Consider the following 22,332-nt stretch of genomic DNA (forward strand, 5'->3'; position numbering starts at 1 on the left):
AGGAATGCGGGAGAAGTATGAATCCAGTGGGGGAAGTGGGTCCTCCTTGGGGAAAGCATTCACCTGGAAAGTTACTGCAGCAGTAAGGAGAGAAACCCAAACGATGCCCCTCAAATAGGATTCCCAAATCCCCTTCTCTTCCTTCCTCCCCTTTCTGCCTTCTGAATAAAGCTGGACCCAGCTCGTGGACCATAGGTTTCTGTAATCCATCCTGGAAAAATCATTTGAAACCAGGACACCATCCCAATCCAATCCATTTCTAGTTTGCAAAGGAAAATCCAGTCCGGCCTTTATTTTTTGCATTGCTTCCCTGTGCCCCAACGCTTCAGCTATTCGGTGGCGGGGATAACTAGGGAAGGTATTGGGGAGAGAAACGAAGGGGGCGGGGAGCAGGAGGCGGTGAAAAGGGGAGGGAGGATGCCCTGCGCATGCGTGCCAGCGCCTATGCAAATCGTACATCCAGAAAGCAAAGTGGGATGATCTGTCACTACACCTGCAGCACCAGGCTCGGAGGACAGCTCCTGCTTGCAGCTTCCAGACCCAGGTAAAAATCATCTGAGCGGGCACCGTGCATGCATTTCAATGCCAGATGTGCGTTGCAGTCTATCCCTCATAGAGGCAATCTGCTGCTGCTGCTTAGTGTCCTTTGGTGGCTGATTGCAGCTTCAAGGTTTAAGAAATCCCATCTTTCAGGAAGCCTGAGGGAAAGGAAGGAAGTACGGGCGAAATCATCAGATTGGCTTCCCAGGTTTGGGAATCTGAAGCGGGCCCACATCTTCCGGCCAACTTCCATTGAACTTCCCAGCACTCGAAGGGGACCGAAATGGAGAGCAAAGGTATGTCTCTATCCCCTTCGGGGGACTTCCCGCTGCATGTGCGTGTGGCCAAGGCAGTCCTCCGCGAGGGGACTGCAGTGCTTGGGGAGCGAGCATCGTACTAGGTCGATAGGAGATGCTATGTCCGTTGCAGCAGCGGGGAATCCTGGCAGGAGGGCCACTTCTTGTTAATTCCCACAGCTCGGAAGACAGTGTTTAATACTCCGTCAGTTGCTTAGTGAAGTGTGACGAGTTGTTATTTATTATTTTGGGGGTGGGGGTGGGGAGAGTCTTTAGCTGGTGGGAGAGGAGAGATGTGTTGGTAAAGCAATTTCTTTTCTATGGAATCGATGAGCTCAAATAAATACAATTAATTTGCTTTAGTATTGCTGACAGGCATGTTTGTATCTGATATCCAATAATGCATTGCTATAAAAATGTTTGGATTTCTCCACCCCCACCCCTGGAAGATGGTATTTTTGGGTGTGTATGACCACATCCTACTGCATTTTCAATATATATCAGCAGATAAATTGGGTCTATTTGAAACAGTGTGCGTTAGAACTGACCTCTAAGAAGAGCAGTGTGCTGGGAGTACTGCTTGACTCCCAAACACGATGAATTTACTAGTTGTGGACATGTATATCTTAATATTCTCCTCCTAAGCAATTCTGTATGATGTGTACATGCTAACTGGGAAAGGGACTACAAAAACCAACTTCTGATGGCATATTTAATACACAAAAACAAAATGGCTATTACAACTGTGAGATTGGATATCCTTTGGGTTTAACCCCATCTATGCAGGTCTCTTCTTTCTCCTCCTCTTCCTCCTTCTTCAAACACCCACCAGATTGCAATAGCCTTGAGTGATGTGGTCAGATACCCAGGAGGAATATTGGATATACTTGATTCTAGTGAAAACAGAAGAAATGTTGTCAACTTTTATGAAACTATATTCATTACCAAGCACTGGAGAAGCTATATTTGAGACAAGGTTTTATTTTTAAACCAGGAATGTCAGTCATTGTGCTAATGTGCTCAGGATCAGCGGATGGTGGTGGATTTCCTATTTCTGGGCTGATTAATAAAACTAGCATGCTGAATGATAGCAGGTCTATGTTCAAGGAAGTATTTTAAGTATTTAATTAGTAGAGTTAAGTATTTGAACCTAGGTAAGTATTTACGGTATGAAAAGAACTGAATTAACATGAATTCAGACTAGCTGGCAATTTTTAGTTTAGAAAAACTATTGTTGTGATTCGCTGATGAGCACTTCAATGACTAACAGTGATGTACATATATGAGAAAATCCAAATACTTATATTTCTACATATACATGTATAAGTATAAAGAGGCATATATTTATTAACTTTATTATAGAATCCATTTTAAAATGAGAAACCAGTCTTAACTCATAGAGGTCTGTAATATTCCAGTTGATTAAGTATTTCTGGAACATAAAGTTAATGGCAGACAGAGAGAGTATTATTTTACTATGAAATAGATTTTTGTGTGCTTAGATGATACCTGCTGTATGGTTATTAACTTGTTTTTGTGTTTGTTTGTTTTTTGGCAATGTTCCTTGGTAATGTTTGGCTTCTAATTTATATACTAATTCCTGGCCCATCATAAGGACGATGTATCTCTTAGCAATACTTTTTTATTTTCCTTCCTTGCTCATAAAATATATTACATGTCACTCAAAATTCCAGTTGGTTTATATCTCAAATTGACAGTAGTAGAGTTCTAGATATTCTACCAGTCTTGGTTTTGAAAGGAGAAAGAATCTGAGAAATATATCTGAGAAGAATCAGGCCAGAACTTCTATAGCTATTCAGATAACAGTGATACAGGCATGAATCACAGCATTGACCAAAAGGCAGTGAAGAATTTTGCCCCAAGCCAATATTGTGGTTATTCTGCAGAGGTACCATATTGCCTCACACAAAACACATCATAAATGTTTTTATGCATGTTAGCACTTGGGTTTCCTTTACAAAGCTGAATTAGCTAGGTAGTGACCACATTAAGAATGGATACATTTTTTACATATTGGCTTTATTTTCTAAGTTGATGCAATTGGAACAGCTAAACATTGTAGCTAACTTAAAATTTGTATTAGTATATTAAGAGGTGTGTGTTCCATTCAAATTAGTCCATCTTTTATACTTTATGCTGCCATGTACAAACTTCTTTCCCCAACAGATTCAAATCTATTTCTAGGAAGACATTCTGAAATGTAAGTAAATATAATTATTTTTTCTACTGGAAACTCTTTTAATATAGATTAGAAGAGTATTATGGCATGATTCAGTTGAGGGTTCAAGAGTTCTTTATCTCAGAAAAAAATCGAATGGCTCAATTATTATTGACTCCTGTCACTTGCGTTTGACAACCTTCACATTACCTCTAGCATTTGAAAATCTTTCTTTGAGCACTTGTCCAGAGTTTCTAGCAAGTTGGACTTCGGTTATTTACAACGAAGATAAATTTGCTTTTGTTTCTTTCCTTATTGCTTTGCTCCCCACTTCCTGTCATCCAGGGAAAAGAAGAGAGGAAAATAAATCAGTTGCCCTAGCAATCAAGTCACCATCTAAGTTCAGTGATTTCAGTGCACCAGGGTAATTAATATAGCTTCAAAGGTTTGGGTTGGTTGGTGCACAGTCGGAACAGCTTTGACAGAATTTGTGCCTTGCAGTGGCTCACAGTCTTTGCTGCGCAGTAGAGTCATCTGGCATGCTTTGTGGCCATCCTCGGGGCTAAGTGGCACCCCATACCAATTACATCGGAATATTAGGGTGCAAAACATATAGGTAGTTTTAAATGATCCCAGATGCAACGATGTTTGGGAACCACTGATTTAGTCTCTGGATAATCAAAATGTGGTTTGAAAACTAACTAGCTTTTTTCAACTGCAGAATATTTTCTTTACTCCAGGACAATTGAATCAGAAGCTTATATTAACAAAATCCCCAGGTAATTTGTATTGAATCAGAAACTTACTTTAACAAAATCCCCAGGTAGTTTGAGACGCACTGATTTAGAGTGAGGAAAGATATTTGTCTATCATCTATCATCTGTCTGTCTATCTATCTATCTATCTATCTATCTATCTATCTATCTATCTATCTATCTATCTATCTATCTTCCATCATTTCTCTCTTGCTCTCTCCCCTATTTTCCTCCTCTCCTGACAACTGTATTACATCTGTCTTTGTCTAGCTATGTTTTTGACATCAGGCTGGCATATTAGGAACACCTGTAGAGTTTTTAAAAGCATAAGAATGCTTAGGCCACATCTCTAGACATTCTGGTTTAATTGGTCCTGGAGTGGAACCTGGGCACAGGTATTTTGAAGAAGCTTCCCAACTGATGCTAATGGATAGCTAGAGTTACCCACTGGTCTAGATCCTTACTACTCAAGGTGTGGTCCACAGACCACATTACCAGCAGCATTAAAGCACATCGACATTACTTGGGAACTTGTTAGAAATGCAGACTCTCAGGACCCACCCTAGATTTTATGAATCAAATGTGCAGTTCATCAAGGTCTGCTGGTCCTTTATATACACATGCAAGTTTAAGCAGCACTGGTCTAGATCTTGGAGAATTGATTATATCTGAGAATGACATCACTTCAGGCCCCTCAGTAGAGAAGATTTGATATGATCTCACTAATCAATCTGGAAGCTCTTGGATATGTAATCATGATATAGGTCTTCTTGTTGCTTCTGGACAGAATGGAAATGAAAGGAAAGGAAATTGCCTGCTTCATGGTTAGATCAGAAACAAACTCACTTTAAAAAATATATATATTTTTATTGATTTCAGAGAGGAAGAAAGAGGAAGAGAGAGATAGAAACAGCAATGATGAGAGAGAATCATTGATTGGCTGCCTCCTACACCCCCAAAACTGGGGATCGAGCCCAAAACCCAGGCATATGCCCTGACTGGGAAATGAAGCATGACCTCCTGGTTCATAGGTCAATGCTCAACCACTGAGCCATACCAGCCAGGCCAAACTCACTTTTAAATATCCTCTCTCTGCTCTTCCTCAAGCCATTTACTTTCAACCCTGATTATCTTTAAACACTTATTTTCTAGGTCTATTCTGAGCTCCTGACAATTCCCTGATATATATCCATGATAGTGTGATATTAGACTTTTTAACTCAAGGTACATCTTAACAGAGTGAATATAGCTTTACCCTTTTCCCGTTGTCATATGTCTCTGCTCAACTCTTTTGAGATTCATTTGCTATGGCCCTTGTTCCATAAAATCTTCCCTGACCTCCCCATATCTAATTTGTCCCTTACGTACTGCATTTTTTTTTGCAATCCGCCTTGTAATTTTATGCTCTTTATGTAAACAAATGTTTATTGAGCAACTGCTATATTCCCAATGTGCTAAGAAGCAATCTCTGATCTTAAAGATCTCACTCTCATATCCCCATTAATAGATTGTCCTTCTTGTGTAACATACCTGCAGCTACCCAGGAGCCTGCCTCATATAAAACGTTTCCATTTACCTATGCAAATGTGTACTTGAGGGACTCAGATTGTGTATGTTGAACTGCATAGCCTTGATTACTTCATCATGCCTGTTTATGCACCAGGAGATTGTAAGTTAGGAGAGGCAAAATATGTTTGGCTACCAGGAGGGCGACAGAAGCATAAACTTGATTTCAGAACACAGAAGTCAGTAACTTGATCTGCTTTCTCTATAGAGAGCTGTATATATGTTCCCAATGAATGTTCAGCTCTGTTCTGGGTTTCACACCACCCATTAGAGTCCAAGCAGAGCCACGAACTAATGCATTTAATGTATAGAACAGTTGTGTCTCTGAAAACAGAATGTTTCACCCTACAGGAGAGAAAGAAAATGTCTACGTAGTAACTCATTTAGAGAACTGGGAAGTGATTTTAAGAAAAGCTCCTTTGTGATTAAAAACAACAACTAAAACACTGAGGCGATGGTGGTGAGATAAGTAAAATAAAATGCAGTAAAAAATATAATGTAACAGAATAGGCATTGGATGGAGGAGATCCTCGTTCTTACTCCAGTGTTACTTTTATTACATCATTAGATATAGTTTTCCTGTCTGTCTCAGGATTCTTAACTATTAGAGGACGTGCATTTTGTTTGATTCAGTATATTTGCTGAGATGCCACATTGCTTCGGACACATTATTAAATTCTGGGGAGAGAGATATAAATAGTGCATTGGCTTGCCGTCCAGGAGCTTACATTTTAGAGGTACACAAACAGGCTGTGGCTTTCTAACATTGTGTATCTCTTATGCATTTCTAACATTGCATGTCATTTATCTTTCAGAATTAGAGTAGGTTACCTAGCAGGCTAGAATATAAAATCATCCAGTAATTAATGACCACCAGAGAGGCACTTAACATTCCACAGCAATAATGCCTGTCTTTTGTTCCCCCTTTGGTTTCTTTAAACAAAATTGTTGTGTGGGAGAACATTTGAACTCAAGCTAAGTATCCACTCTAAAAGCTGTTCCAACTGACTAGATACCCAGCTAGTAACCCATCGTGTTATTATTATGAGGCTCGTTAGCATTAGTAATGAGTCTAGAGGTGGCCAGTTAGTTATCTCCTATCATTCTCTTATCCCTATTCTTTTCCGCCTTTAAGCTTCTGAAGTACTAACCCGTCTAGTGCTGTGTGATCACGAATGGATTTGTGATTTTTCATGTATCAACAGCCATAAATAACATTGATGAGACACTTTGTATCTTTTTAATGGGCTTTTATTGTCATCTCCCTTAAAATTCTGAGATTAGACATTTTAACTTCATTTTATAAATAACAAAACAGGCTCAGAAAGACTAAGTGACTTAGGCAACACATCTTAACTTTGTTTCTCTATAAAATAAGAATTATTGCACCCACCTCAAGCCCCATACCATAATATGAGTATGAACTTAAACTCATACCAATAAAGCATTTAGAGTTCTTTGGAGTCAGTCTTTCATCATGATTATCTGTGTTTGTCTTTTCACTAGACTGTGAGGTCCTGGAGGGGAGAAATTTGTCCTTTGCCACCTTTGTAGTTTTAGCAGCAAGCATCCCACATAGACACTCAACATTATCTCCTCTGGTTTCCACAAAGGCTTCCATGTACAAAGAGGGACTTCTTTTACACTTATTTTATATGTTTTACAGTTACTCCTAGAATATCTAAATTTATTTCTATGTTGCTCAGGCTTAGTTTGAGGCAGTTATATAACATCTTGTGGGGTTGAAGGTGGAGATATATTGGGTCAAGTATTATATATCTTCGATGGGTTTAAAACATGGATGTGTAAAATATGACCACAAACAGATTCTTAATCAAGGGTGCACAGCAGAATCACTGGGTACCCCAGGATATGTGAGGCTTAGATATTTAAGAAGCACATCAGGTGATTAGGATGTACACCTTCAATTATGAATCAATAAATGAGCTACAGGGTGGTTATTATGAAACTATAACATGTACCTGCATCCCTTATCAGGAACACTACAGGACTCCTACTGCCTGGGCCTTGACTTTTATTGTCACCCTCTTTAGTGTTGAGAAGGTGTTCATGTAGAAGAGGGGCCTAATTTCTGTATCCCAGGCTTGGGATGCAACATGGACATGGAGAGTGTCTGAGGCTCAGGTGACACATGACCTTAGTTTCCCCACCATCTTCATCCTCATCTCCTTGTTAGCATCCTTGCAGGCAGAGCACGGTGGGGTTTTTCCAGGATCTATGTCTACAGTTCTAATTTTAGTTTGCTCTCCTCTTCAGTTACTTTTCGAAACAGTCTCTTTCTCCTTGTCTCTGGAATGTAGAACTCCCACCCAGGCAGACCATGGTATTTTGGGCTGTGATGCAGCGGATGGATAGTGCCTTGGCAGAAGCCCCAAAGGACACCTGTTGTCCCTGCACAGCACCGTCTTTCTTTCTTTAGCGCATACTCTGTCTTGCATTTTACCTGAAACAAACCCTCCTGCCAGTGATTCAGAGAGGACAGGTCATTGAAAGTGGGGCTTTAAACTCTGTGAAAGAAATAAAGGGAAGTTGCTGTTCTGCGGTTAGGTTTTTGTTTCTCTTCTCTTTGTGGACAGGCCATTAGCCTGAGAAGCAGCCCAAAGGGACTAGGCTGCAGGGAAAAAAAAATCCAGAAACTTGCAGAGGCCATTCAGAAGATGACCAAACACATCGAACATTGGAACATTCGTTTAGCCAGCAGGCAGGAAGAAGCAGCAAGGCCAATCTGCCAAGTGTCCGTCTCTCCCCATCCCATTCATTCCTACACTTGTCACCCATGTGAAACAATTAGGTTTTGCTGAAACCCTCAAACACTGCTGACATTCAAACAGGGTGAGCAAACCTTAGCACAAGGCAAATTAGGAAATGTCTTTTCAGCTTTTTGGAATCTGATCATCTAGATATGTTTCTGATTGCAAAAAAAAAAAAAAGTCAGAATGTTTATGCCCCTCGTCTCATTCACGTACTAAATTGGGCTTACAGGCTCTGCAAATAAGAGAATTACACAAGATTTATTACATAATCATTCTAATTGTTAGAATCTGGATAGTTTAAAATTAGATTATTTAAGCAGTTTTCTACAAGGGCTCTTCTTTCATTTCAAAATATTTTCAACATTTCCAACACAATCTAAAATTGAATTTGGTTTACTTCTTTCTCTCTTCTGGAACTTAGAGGAGAAATATGTGCTATATGTCAAAAGAAAGGTTGTCATGTAAATGTCACTGTATTTGCAAGCCTTCAAATAATTTAAAATGAAATGGCACAGGTACTTTTTATTTATGGACTTTGCATCAGCATCAGCATGAAAAGCAAACTGATAATGCAAATATCGCAAAACCCTCAATAATACTAAGGCAAAGGAGACAACCAAAGCAATTTTAGAACAAGATGATTGATTGCTTCATTTACTAAGCAGCATCTACTGAGTATCTGCTATGTGTTTGAGTCTCTAAGGCCAAACTGGGCTGTGCATACTGATGGGACATGAGATTGTATACTAGGGTGACTCACAGAGGCACAGAAAACATGTGCATGTTCTGATGAAATAAAACTGACATTAGACAATACACTGGAGAACCTGGGTTCATGTTCTAGTCCCTCCATTCGATGGTGGAATCTGGGGAAAAATCTCTTCCTTCTCCTCACCGGAGTTTCGTGTCCTAAGCCGTTCTTTAGCTCTATTTGCTTATTCATTTCTAGTTTCTTAGTAAAGAAACTGCTTGTTTGTATTTTTTCTTTACTTGTTCCTCTTTACATTTGATGTCCATAGAAAATAAGACAGGGTGGTCACAATTGCCATATTCATTTTTTAGGACCCACTGTAGATTTGAGCTAGCTGTTTAATGCTGTGAGTTGTGTGACTGAAGTTGTTGGGTCTATAACTGGGTTGAGCAATTGAACTGGGTTGAACAATTAATTTGGTTTCAAGTGAGAAAGCATTAAGACAGCCCAACTATGTCTGAACCGGTGGGTGGCTGCAGTGGCCTGGCTTAGGAGGCTGGAGACTTGGATTTGAGTCCTACTTCCTGTTCCAGTTCATTGTGTGACATTGAGTTGGTCACTTCCTTTCTCAGTCCTTGTTTCTTCACCTGTGAAACAAGGGTAGATTAGTGACAAGATTCTTTTCAACTCTGGAATTGTAAGAACAAGCATTTGTGATGTGTTTATGTAGGAATTACAGTGGATATGTTCTGTTTAAGGCTTTATATTTGGCACCTTGATCTCTCCTATTTCTCTGGCTAACGCAGTGTCATTTTTGCTCAGCAGATTGTACATTATGTTTCTGTAACATTTTTTACCCTCACACATATCTTGTTTTTACAATTAAGATCAGTTTATTTATACATTAGTCATATGTGAAGTTGATTTGGTGAATACAGTTTTCTCCTCTCTCCCAACCCAAATCAGCATTCCCCCTAAAAAAAGAAAAGATAAACAGATTAACGCCAAGAGTCTAAGAGCTGAATGTTTTACCAACATTAGAGAAAGGATATTTGATTTTCTTTCAGTTCTCAATCATTAGCAATATATTACTGAAAAATAATTGTAATCGATCCCTCATTGTCTTCAAACAACTTATAAACCAATAGTCATCTTTTCTGACATTTGATGGGATACTGATCATTTTAGATTGAAGAAGCATATTTTTTTGTATCTAGATAAAAGTTCTCAAGAGTATAAGAGCTTTATGGTTAGTAAGCTTAATTTCTTGATTGTGCAAATAATAAAAATGTAATGATGGGGTGAACTATTTAACAGACATTAACGTATTAGTGAGCATGAGTTGTAATCAGAAACACTTGTGATCTGATGATGATTATGAAAAAAGTGATGTGGATTTATGTATTTATTACAATAATGTAAATTTGTATGATTCATGGACAAAGAGTAGATGGTAATATGCAAAAATTGCCAATATTTAGTTAATGGTGATTGGATTGTGACTGAATTCTTTTTCATTTTCAAATCTTTTATCAATAGTTTATTATAATTTTTAATAAAGCATATATCACTAGACATTAGATTCAGTTATAAGTGCTTAAACAATTTACTTAAGCTGAACTCAAGCAAATCTCTCCATGAGCCATGATTCCATGCTTTATTCCTGTGGAACATTAAAAGGGCTATGAGGAGATAACTGAGTCTTTTGAATAATACTGATGTATCTTTTACTATGGACCAAACACTGCTTTATATACATTGACTCAACTAATCCTTATAGCAATCCAGTAAGGCAGGCACTATTGCTATCCCTGTTTCAAGGAATGGAAGACCCAGGCATAGAGATATTCAGTAACTTGTCTATATTACACAGCTAGTAAATGGCAGACTGGCTTCAGAGTCTGTGAGCCTAACTACAAGCAAACATCCAGGGTATACTTTTTAAGTCTGGTAAGTCAATTAGTTCCTGAAAAATGAATCCAGCTGTTTACATATACTAAATTTAATATTCACTTTATTACTTTTTAGTATATACTTTATTATCCTTTAGTACCCTTTATTATCCTTTATTGCTCAGTCTCCCCCAAACCCTGGACCAATGAGAACCAGACTCAGGGAGATATCAGCAGTTCCTGCCTGCTCTCAGGTGGGCTTGAGAAAGAGCCTGCTGCTCTCTTGTGCCTTGGGTTGGCTCCAAACCCAGGGCCTTAAGTAGGCATGGAATTGCAACTTCTTTTCCTCAGCTCCCCTTGAATAGCTGCTCTGCCTATCTGGGAAGCTCATTCATGTGAGAGAAAGATTACAAAACTTGAAATCACATACATAACTAGCAACTTGTTAATCCCTGTGACTTTGGTAAGATATATCTCTGTGTCTTTGAGTCCTCATTTGTACAATTGTTCTTCCCAGGGACAAATAAATAAATATATATATAACCAAACATAAAATCAGTATTCAATAACAACAGCTTCTGCTTTGATAGTTATTATCTGACCCTTAGGCTTCCTACTTCCTATGTTCCTGTGTGGGTTGGATTCTTGCCTTAAACTCCCCCACTATCATGGTAGCCCCCTTGCATAGAACTAGATGCAGGATTTGGTACCCCTCGCACCACATGTAACATTCCTGAAGCATGCCAGGATTTCTACCTGATGCTGGAAGCTGCCGTCTTGTTTAACTCTTACTACCATATTCCTTCCTTCCCCTACCATTTCCCCTCCCCCGTCCTTTGACACCAGCTGTGATTGGTCTAGAACTGGTTCCATTCCTTCATGCTCTTCTATGGACTGTTGACCCCTGCTGCTCTCATTAGCTTTCTCCTTCACCTTTTCTGGTTCCAGTTCACTCATTTTTCTCTGTTGCAACCACCAGAATGCCATGAAGCTGTGAGGCACCATTTAAAATGATACTTTTTAAGTCACGCTGGTTTGTCATGCTATAAAAACTAGAGTAGTGACGCCAATTGGTTAATCCACTGATCTTTTTTTAAAAAAATCAGAATTTGACTAATTTGTTCCCATTGTCTGGCCTAACATGAAATCCAGTTTCCTCAGGAGATAAAACTTAACCCTTGTAATAGGAAAATTGACATCGTTGGTCTAGGAAACATTCTACTGTTCATGTCAGAATAGTGAGGACACCTTTCTGCCCAGTATGCCCGATCGGAGGTTTTCAGACATTGGTTGCATCACAATGACCTATAGGCTCATTAGAACACACATTTCTGAGTCTCACTCCCAGAGGTTCTGATTCAGTTGGTCTGGGGTGGGCCTGAGAGTTTGCATTTCTAACTAGTTCCCTGGGGCTGCCTATACTGCTGGTCTAGGGATCATATTTTGAGGACCACTGGTGTAGACAACCTCGTCTAAGACTCTCTTGTACTTGGGTATTGTATCAAGAAATAAATGTATAAGTATACATTTACATGTATATACAATATACATTTTTCTCATTATTGAAGAATGTCAGATAAGGGACCATGTCTTAGAGTTCTCATGAGGAATGCCACAGTTTGAAGGCATCAACATGATTACAACTAGAAAACTACCCAGCACTGTCCACAACCACTGTGGCTAGTTAGTTAATAAAAAATATCCATGTTTGGATGTAGACATTTCCATTTATCTACACCATGCACATTGTTTGTCATTGGTACACAACATAAAAAGTGACATAGTTTCTGACCTCATGAAGACTAGCTTTTGAAGGTAGACCCAAACAGAATCCCAGGAAAAGCTGACAGTTGGCAATGCATGTGAAAATGTAGACTACATTTTACATTTACTTTCACTATCATATATTCTGTGTGAATTGCTCTGGATAGCTGTTATAGGCCAGGAACCAATGAGTGAAACAAGGTTTACATCCTCTATGATTACACCAGATAGAGAAATATGTTTTGTGGGAATATAGAAAAAAGGAGCTGGCATTTGAGGTAGGTCTTGCAGAAGGGGTGGTGTTGAAACATTGGAAAAGTATCCCAGGCTGACAGAATAGTATAAGCAAAGGGAAATAGTCACTAATATACATGTAGCAACTAGGAAAATATTAAGTGATTGGTTAATTCATTAACCGGCAAATATTTGTTATGCTGGACACTGTTCTAGGTGCTGAATATGGGAGGGACAAGACAAAGTCCCCGCCCTCATAAAGCACGTAGGGCTGGAGACAGATACAGTGAATGATACATCATGAAAAAGAAATTGGGAGAAAATCATGGAGGCCTGTTGCATATATATTACATTTCAAAAATATTAATTGATATAATCAATAATTGTCTTTTAAAATTAGATTTTCAGGGATTTTAGAATTCAATTCTACTTGCAAATCTATTATTCCCTAGGTTTTCAAGAAAATATCTACTGTACAAAGCAAGGTGTATCTATAAGCCCACTGCCATGGCCAGGGTATATGCTGTGGTCAGTATTTCATCCTCTGACTTTTTCCAACTTTTGCTGCTGACACACTTCCTTTACCTAATGGAAGTGAGTTTTATTTCTGTCTCCTTTTGGCTCTCAATCCCTCCAAATTTTTACACCAAAACTTACAGATTGGTATTTTAGGAAAAAAGTCCCAAGAATATTTTTGAAATGTGTTCAACTTAAAAATTGCTCCCTGAAGATCTTTAAATTATTATTAAGTCTCAGAATTATAATGATAGAGCAAAACTATATAAGCAACTATTGATATGAAGTTTCTGACACTCTTCTATCCTTAAGTATATGAAATACTATTTGCCTTCAAATTTATCATCACTCTTTTAATGGCATGTTTTCATATTCTGGCTCTCTTTCTTTAGAGAAGCTAGAGAGATTAAAAATAGTTTCTAAACTGAATTCTGGTTTTGGGTTTTGTCTGTCTACTTTCTAGCTGAAGATATTCGGCAAGGTTACTAATTTCCCTGATCGTAGATTTTCTCATCTATATAATGGAGTTAATAATAGTACCTATTCATAGAGTTGTTTTGAAGATTAAATGAGATAATATAGAAAAGTGCTTACCACATTGCCTGGCATATATTAAGTACTCACCGAAATATAGCTATCAGTACAACTCTCAAAACTGCCTTATTATAACCCCAGGTACAAAGTCATAGCCCTGGGCTTTTGCTGAGTCTGATGGATTCAGGTTTACTAAACTGTTTCAATAAATTCCAAGTGTAGTACTTTCCAGTCTAAGCTTTCAGTGGTAACTCAACATAGAGCTGTAAAGTACAGGAACCCCACAAAGATACTGCTTTTGGATCAAAGTCTTAAAATAGTTCTAGGAAGACACTGTCAAACTGGAGAGCCACAATCAATGGTTAAAAATCCAGAAGACTGTCTTGTATAGAGAAGGTGTCAGCTGGCCGATGAGAGATTTATGAACAAGATTGTGAAAATGAAGGTCAGCAGATGATTTTCATTTAATAACCACAAGGAGCAGTGAGACAGATGGCCAGGGCAGCCTTGTCTTTTCTCTCAGCAACCTCTTTTGATTCGACTGACCATTGAATCGGGTCTTAGTAAAGATGTGAGGGTGTCGGAGGTCACCCTGCAGCCTCCTGTGTTACTTAGTCCTTCAGAAATGTTTATGGAGCAAGACGTGTATAAAGACAATTCCTTGTGAATAAAATTTGAGGTGATTTATTCCTTTTCTTTTTTTTAACCTATTATTTTTGTCACATAGAAAGTATATTATCAAAGTTCTTTGTTCTCTCCCTCAATTTTTTTTCTCTCCAGCGAGAAACACTTTCAACTCTTTTTGATATTTACCTCCGTATTCTAAATAATAGTCTCTTCTTACAGCCTCTCTGTTTCTTACCTGTATTTTTCATGCCTCACCATAAAAAAGAAGTTTTCATTCTCTCTCTCTCATAATCACATTCTCACCATAACAGGCATCCTTCCCACCATCTTCCTGGGGCTGATACATTGCTCTTTTGTTGGGTCAATATTTAGTTGTGACATTATTTTGACTGGGTAAATACTTTCCATGACTAAGCAAGTTGAACTATGATTATTCTTATTTTCCTTTTAAGGTTTTGTCTGTGGTTGATAGTTGTCTTGTTTTTTTAAAAAATATATTTTTAATGATTTCAGAGAGGAAGAGAAAGATAGAAACATCAATGATGAGCGAAAATCATTGATTGGCTGCCTTCTGCATGCCACACACTGGGGATCGAGCATGCAACCCAGGCATTGCCCTGACCTGAAATCGAACCATGACCTCATGGTTCATAGGTCGGCACTCAACCACTGAGCCACGGTGACTGGCAGTTGTCTTGTTTTTTTTTGCTCAGATTTCTATCTTCTTTTCATTATTTAGCTCCAAGCCTCTGCCAGTGGTGTGAGCCTCATCTCAAGGCATTCAGATGCAGATTTTTTTTTTTTAATCAAGTCCACCCTCTGGAAGTAATCTCTCTCAGAACCTTCTGACTTCCTTCTATATCTATGCCCTGGGCACTAGTCTGATTCTGGGATCTGCCTTTCCATCACCCTGGAAAACTGCAGGATTCTGTTTGAATGTCTTGTTTCCCCGAATTCTCTGTATTCTTTCCTAGTTCACTCCCCAATTTGGTGGGAAAAAGACATGTCATAGTTAATTTTCTGTGCCTTTGCATATCTAAAAATATCTTCATTTTCCTCACCCCCCTTATATTTGAACAATAATTTTGCTAGGTATAGAATTCTATGTTGAAATAATTTTCTTTCAGATTTAAATGCACCAGTATAATGTCTTCTCCCTCCTGGTTTTGTTGTTCTGGTCTGATGCCATTCTGATTTCTTTATTTTTGAACATGCCTGATTTTTTCTCTTTAAAACTTGTAGGATCTATACTTTTCCCTAGAACTTTGAAAAAGTATAACGATTTGCCTTGTGGTTTTCTTCTCACCCATTATGCTTGGTACTTAGTAGGCTTCTTTAATGTGGAAGCTCATATTCTTTACATCTAGATAATTTTCCTGAAGATTTTTTTCTTGATGATTTCCTATTCTTCTGTTTTAATTTTTATTTGGTTTCACCTTTTTGGAAATTTTGTTACTTAGATATTGATATACTAAATTTATTTTTTATGTTTTTATTTTTATATACTTTATTTCCTATTTTCCATTTCTCTTACATTTTCCACTTATTTTCTAGGTAATGCACTCAAGTCTATCTTTTAGTCTTTCTCTTAGGTTTTCTTTTTTACTTCTGATATCAGATTTTGTTTCCAAGATCCTTATTTATTATTTTAAATCATTCCATCTTATTTGATTTTAAATTATTCCATCTTATTTTGCTGAGGCAACATTTTCTAATACCTTGCTGAGAATATTAATTATATATATAATTACATACATATATTTACAATTGTTATCTTCTTCCATAGCCTTTGTTTCCAGTAAGCCTTTTTTATTGTTTTGGTTCCTATCTTTCAGGTTAGAGACTTTCTGTAGATGTTTTTATATGCAATTACGTGTTTATATTTAACAGTGGGTGTAGGAGGCTAAACAGGTTACTGGAATGGGTGGGGCTTGTTGACAGTGATCTTAGTTGTAGGGTGATTTTGGTGAGCTTTGCATGGTGGAGTTCCTGATATCAGTATTTTTAGGTCTTACCTTTACCTCTTCTTATTTACAAGATTCCTCAAAGGAGACTCTTTCTGCCACCTGGGTGGTAAAGACTTGGCTGCCAGGATTCTGTGGGTCTCAGCAATCGGTGTGTAAATGTTCCCTTAACCTCCCAGTTTTCAATGTGGACTCACTCTGCCCCCTGGACAGAGCACTTCTGTTCAGTCCTCTACAGAGTAAATCTCCAGTCTTCTACTGGGACTGGGGAGGGCAGTTGTCTAGTTGCTCAATGTTTAGGAGAGGGTTTGAGATTATAATACCTTCTTAAAAACAAACTTCCCACCAATCTTGCACATTTTATTCCTTTCCTCTTCACCCTACTTCTAGACAAACCTGGAGATTTTGCAGTCTCAGTTAGGTTGTTGATTCTCTTTACTCACTGCTGAGTTAGAATACAGCTTTCTCTGGTCTGCTAAATCCTTTATATCTTTACCAGCTGAATTCCCATTTCTAAAATTTGGTTTTCTTCTCTCCCTTTTACTTCATCTTTATAGATTTATCAAACACACACACACACACACACACACACACACACACACACACACACAGACACCTTTATTGTATGTTTAATGGTGTTTCAGGTAGGAAGAAAATTAAAAGCCTGTGTTCAATCTCCCCATCTCTACTTAGAATTCTTTTACTTTTAAAAGATACTAAGTAATCTTACAAAAACATAATCTCAGCTCAGAGGTCCTGGAGATAGCATTTTGTGGAATTCTCAACAGTGCCCTGGCTGGCTTCCTCTTTTATCCAACATACTTATATTGTCACACATCAGGGTCATTAAAGTAGTTTTCCCATGAGAAAGCACCCATAAATACCATAGAAGAGTTACAAGGTTAAGAGACTACCAAGAACATGTCAGCTAGGTTTTTAAAGTTGTCTTGACATTCATTCACTCTTCCACTACCTGGGCATCATTGGACACTTCCCCTGAGTCATGATGACAACACTGCTCAAGGTGCAATACGGTAAATGCCAAATGGACATATTAACAACTGCTAGAGGCTCTGAGAGATGGGAGTGATTAAGTCTACATTCAATCATTCATGATTGGAAATGAGTCTCAGCTCTCACAATTCAAGCAATAATTTCCCAGAAAAACCCTCTTATGAATTCAAGCACTGTAATAGCATCTTTATGCTCAGAAGAGACTTTGGAAGTCATTTTTTAGCTTCTTGATTTTACCTGGAAAAGCTGAGGCTAAGAGAAAATGTAACTCAGTCCTGTTAAATTCAGGACTTAAAACTCAGGTTACTTGATTCCCATACTATTTTTTCTATCCACTAAATCAAATTGCACCCTATCCTAAATCCCAGCTATCTATAAATAGGATTAAATTATTAAGTAGTAGCTCTGAGTCTCAGAGATCTTGAAGTACCAGTTTTGAAAATCGCTGAGGATTTCTTTAAAAATAATAATACAAATGAAGGAGCTGTGCTTTGGACATAGGTGTAGGACTCCGAACTCTTCCATGTAATGTCATAAAGACAGAATGGCTTGCGGTCCTCATATCTAAACTGGAAGAGCAGGGCTCTTTTTATTTTCACGGGTTAATATTGATTGAATTCAAATTTACCCAGCAAATTTAGGGAACAACTTCCAAATGAAGCTTTGGTTATGCCATTCTGCAATATATTTTTGAGAGTTTTTCCATATTTACATTGTCTTGAAAGCACACAACATAGAATTTAAACATTTTGAAGGGGCGGAGAATGTTGTCTTCAGTGAACACTTAAGAATGTAATGTATTCTGTTAAATTTATGGTTTTATGACTTAACTATTAGCAAATGGTATATCATGGGAAGCTAAGAACTATAAAAACACATTCAACAGTAAGTTCGTTATCAGTAATACACTGCTAATAATAATTACATTATTCATTCAAACAAAACACAACTGGGAAGAGATCTTATAATATCTTCCCAAAGTACAGGATGGGGCAAAGGTAGGTTTACAGTTGTGAGTATGCAAAACACAGAGTTTATTCTTGTATTGTTACTTCTTAGTTATTGTATTAGTTTTCATACCAAAAACTGTGAACCTACTTTTGCCCCACCCTGTGTATTACATTTTTATATCCACAAATAATGAGATTGCAATTTCCTCAGGAAAGTTTTTCTTGGTCCTTCTCTAATGAGAAAAGTCCCTTATCTGGTCCTGTGACCCCACCCTGCAGCGTGGATTTCTTTCTACACAATATTATCACCACGGGGGTGCATGTCAGAGCTTCTCTTCTGGGCTACAAGCCTCAGGACGGCATAGACTATGTCTTTCTTCCTTGTAATCCTAGTGCCTTAACACATATTAGGTACACATACAATACAAAGTTAATTGAGTTCTTGATATATAATATTATTTATTTTCTTGTTTTTGTGCCACTTTTGATTATACCCACATAGTCATAGACATACCTAGCACATGTGTGTTCTGACACACATGTAGCACACAGTCTCCACTTCTCCTTCCTTCTCTTTTGAAACATCACTCAGGTCTCATCCCAGGAGCTCAGATACCCTGTAAAGAAGGGACCATATTCACTGTGACTTAACTTCCTGTTGCCCATGGGAGAGAACTACCGATCTTTATCCCCAGGAAATCTAGTTAGGCATGAAAACTTCCTCCTTCACTTGGGCAGAAGCAATTTCTCTGCTGTTTCTAAAATGAGAAATAAAATGGTCTTTTCACCGTTGTTCTTGTCCTTGTGCAATGGGGAGTGGCATGATTCTTCATTATTATCTGTGCCTGTACCTTGTCACCAGTCTTCGGCTTCTCCTCGCTCCCATTAGAATGCGGCAGAGCCTAGAGTGCTGTTCCCTGCCACATCTTTGTAACTACATTCTAATGCTTGTCTTTAGTTACTTCTCTGATCTCAGTGACTCAGGGGTACAGAGTGTACTTCTCAGGACCTTTTTGAGTATCAAAAGAGACTTCTGTATTGGTTCATATGGCTGCATTTCTGGAGCCACAGCTATCATCATTTCCGTTCTTTAAGATAACTCTGGATTTCCACTTTCTGGGGCCTGGTGGTAGAGGTGCTTCAGTTCCCTCAGCTTGAAAGTGGAGGCTGAAAAAATTGGTAAGGAAAGACTTTCTTGTCCTTGATGTCTAAGTCAGTTTGCTGGGCATGCATTTTGGTGGCTGTCCTGTCCTCTTTTTACATTCATCTATTCCTTTTGCATGGGTTATTCATCTGGTTAGAGTTAAGGTTCTTTTGAAAGCAAACTTTACAGTTGTAAACCCTTCACAAAGTTCCTGGGGAATGCCCCTTAGAATCTTGTCTTAATTAGATGCAAATGAGGATTCTAGTGGAATAATTATTTTTCTTTACCTGATTGTATCTTTGGAACAGAGATTGCTATGCATTTATGTACAGAGAATTAGGTGTATAGTAAGAAAGTCTGGGCTCAAATTTAACTCTGTGACCTTGGACATATCACTTTACATTTCTGGGTCTTAGTTTGTTGTAAAAAGAAGTAAAGGTCCTGCCTCTGGGGTTTGGGGAAGGACTCCAGGAGAGAGTCTATGGAAGTCCTTTGCAAACCACAGAGTACTATGATGAAACGAGTTGTTATGAATAGAGGTCTGACTATTCCCAGTTGTTTCTGCTTGGTCAGTTAGTCCTGGATGAATACATTAGAGAGGACAGGAAGGAAGGGAACGGCCCTGGGCTGGAGTCAGGTGATCCGAGTCCATCTCGGGGTTGTTCAGCGCTCAGCCACTGATCTGCTGTGACCTTGCCAAAGTCACTTTATCTCATGTGCTTCTGTTGCGTCATCAGTAATATGAGGTGGGTTAAAGGAATGATAATGTAGAGACTCTCTTCCGGCTTAAAAACGTTTAGTTTTTTTATTTTTGTTTTTGTTTTTTGTTTTTTGAGTATAGGTGATCCAAAAGTATTATGCATTTAAAGGTGTTTCTAAGTTTAGGTTATTTAGTCAGAAGCCTTACCAATTATAAACCCACATGGTATATTTTGAATACACAATTTTAAGGAACTCGTTTAAAGAAAACAGCAAAGTTTAATCTTTTAAGCACTGAAAAGGAACCAGTGGAATTTCCTATCCACTAACTTTTTCCATTGTGTCTGGGAGGAATTTGAATGTTTAAAGAGGAGGCTAAGTATTAACTTCAGATGAAATTCTGTGAGAAATTATGCCTACAACACCTAAAACACATTTGGTTGTGATAAATTCTCTAGTCACTTTAAATTTGTGTTTTCCCTTCATTCAACAAAAAAGTTATTAATTATTTGTTTTAAAAACTCCGGCACTATGCTAAGCACTGTAGATGCACAATTGAATAAGACAATTTCAATTAGAAGAAATGGTTGATCTCATGTAGAACAGAGCCTGCATTAAAATTATAAGAGAGGTGAAACAAAATTCCAATAGTATAGGATAAGGAGAGATTAATTTTGCTAAGGAGATGGAAGGAGGGTAAAAATATAGCATCTTTAAAATGCTACGTAGAATATACATGCTTTCCCATATACTATCTTGTTTAAATATTACACAGACTCTAAGAGGTATAGAAAAACATACCATCTTTTGGAAATTAGTTTGGAATCCCTTGAAACTTTCAAAGCCTAAACAAGGTAGAGAAAATATCAATAGGATATATTCTTATTTTGAAAATTAATGTGGGTACCTATAATCAACTCTTTCAAATTTCTGAAAGTTTTGCCCAAAGTGACTTGTCAGGACTATTTTTTATATTTGATCATAAGTATCATCCAATTAACCATCCATCCCTTTTTACAATGAGAAGCTATAAGAAACTTTCCAAGTTATGTGAGAATTTAATTCCATTTATATTTTAAGGTGAAATTATCTAATATTTATAGCACGTTGGTTTGTGATCATAGAGCTGGGGAAAATCTTACTTCAATTAGCTAAATTTACAGATAATGAATACAATACACTCTTCTTTTTAAAAAAGTTATTTTCACAAAAGAAATGTCTTGCTTAAGTATAAAATCAGGATTATAATCATGGTCTTCTGGAGTAGTTTCTTTGTCCCGATACCACAGCCTAGGGTCTGTTTAAAGATTGTGGCAAGTAGCCCTGGCTGGGTAGCTCAGTTGGTTGGAGTGTCATCCCATACACCAAAAGGTTGGGGGTTCAATTCCTGGTCAGGGCACATACCTAGGTTGCAGGTTTGATCCCTGATCAAGGTGGGTACAGGAGACAACTGATTGAGGTTTGTCACATGGGTCTCTCTCTCTCTCTCTCTCTCTCTCTCTGAACAATCAATAAAAACATATCCTCTGGTGAGGATTAAAAAAATGATTGCAGCAAGTGCACCTTCATTGGATATGAGAGATTACTAAAATGATCTCAGTCTCTGTTTTGCTCTTCACACTGTATTATTCTATGGATACTTTTAAAAATAATTAATACTGTATCAGTTACTCATACTGTGCAGTGCTAATATTTCAAGGAAGCACGACTCTTTGTGATGCCAAATGCTTTTAATAATGAATCCACTCAAATATGTTAAGTGATTTCCACTCATAAAATGAGGAAACATGGCTTCATCTCTGCTTCCTTTTCAGTGAAACATCTTTTAAAAATGAAATGTATCTTTTTATTAGGATGCTACAAGACTTTATTTGTTGCATTGCAAAATGAAATTCTAATCTTATGTAAGCACATTAAATTTAGCAACTATTTTATTTAATTTAAAGAAGTATGCTTTTCTGGGTTTGTGAGTGTGATATATTAGCTAACTTTACAGGTAATGAATGCAATATTCTGTTTTATTTTCTGTAGTACTTGAATATTTTTAAAGCATTGTGTCTGTTTTTGAACTCTGCAGTTTAGAAGGACCAAGTAAAAATGCAGAGTGTCCGCATGTAAAATGAGCACTTTAATGACCGGTTAAGGAATTGGAGTTGCTTACCCTGAAACATAAAGAGCTCAGGAAATGTGCCA

At 37.8% G+C, this 22,332-nt stretch overlaps 1 protein-coding gene across 1 annotated transcript in view; it reads left to right on the plus strand.

The window, feature by feature from the left end:
* The first annotated feature begins 427 nt into the window (after nucleotides 1-427).
* Nucleotides 428-22,332, plus strand: part of FGF12 (fibroblast growth factor 12) — a 550,024-nt gene continuing 528,119 nt past the window's right edge. The window contains exons 1-2 of the mRNA XM_005873210.2: nucleotides 428-544; nucleotides 694-836. Of these exons, the coding sequence (XP_005873272.1) occupies nucleotides 824-836 (13 nt within the window). The 5' untranslated portion in view covers nucleotides 428-544; nucleotides 694-823. The remainder of the gene's footprint in view (nucleotides 545-693; nucleotides 837-22,332) is intronic.

This window comes from Myotis brandtii, unplaced genomic scaffold (assembly GCF_000412655.1).
Source record: "Myotis brandtii unplaced genomic scaffold, ASM41265v1 scaffold4, whole genome shotgun sequence".
NCBI classification, from domain to species: Eukaryota; Metazoa; Chordata; class Mammalia; order Chiroptera; family Vespertilionidae; genus Myotis; species Myotis brandtii.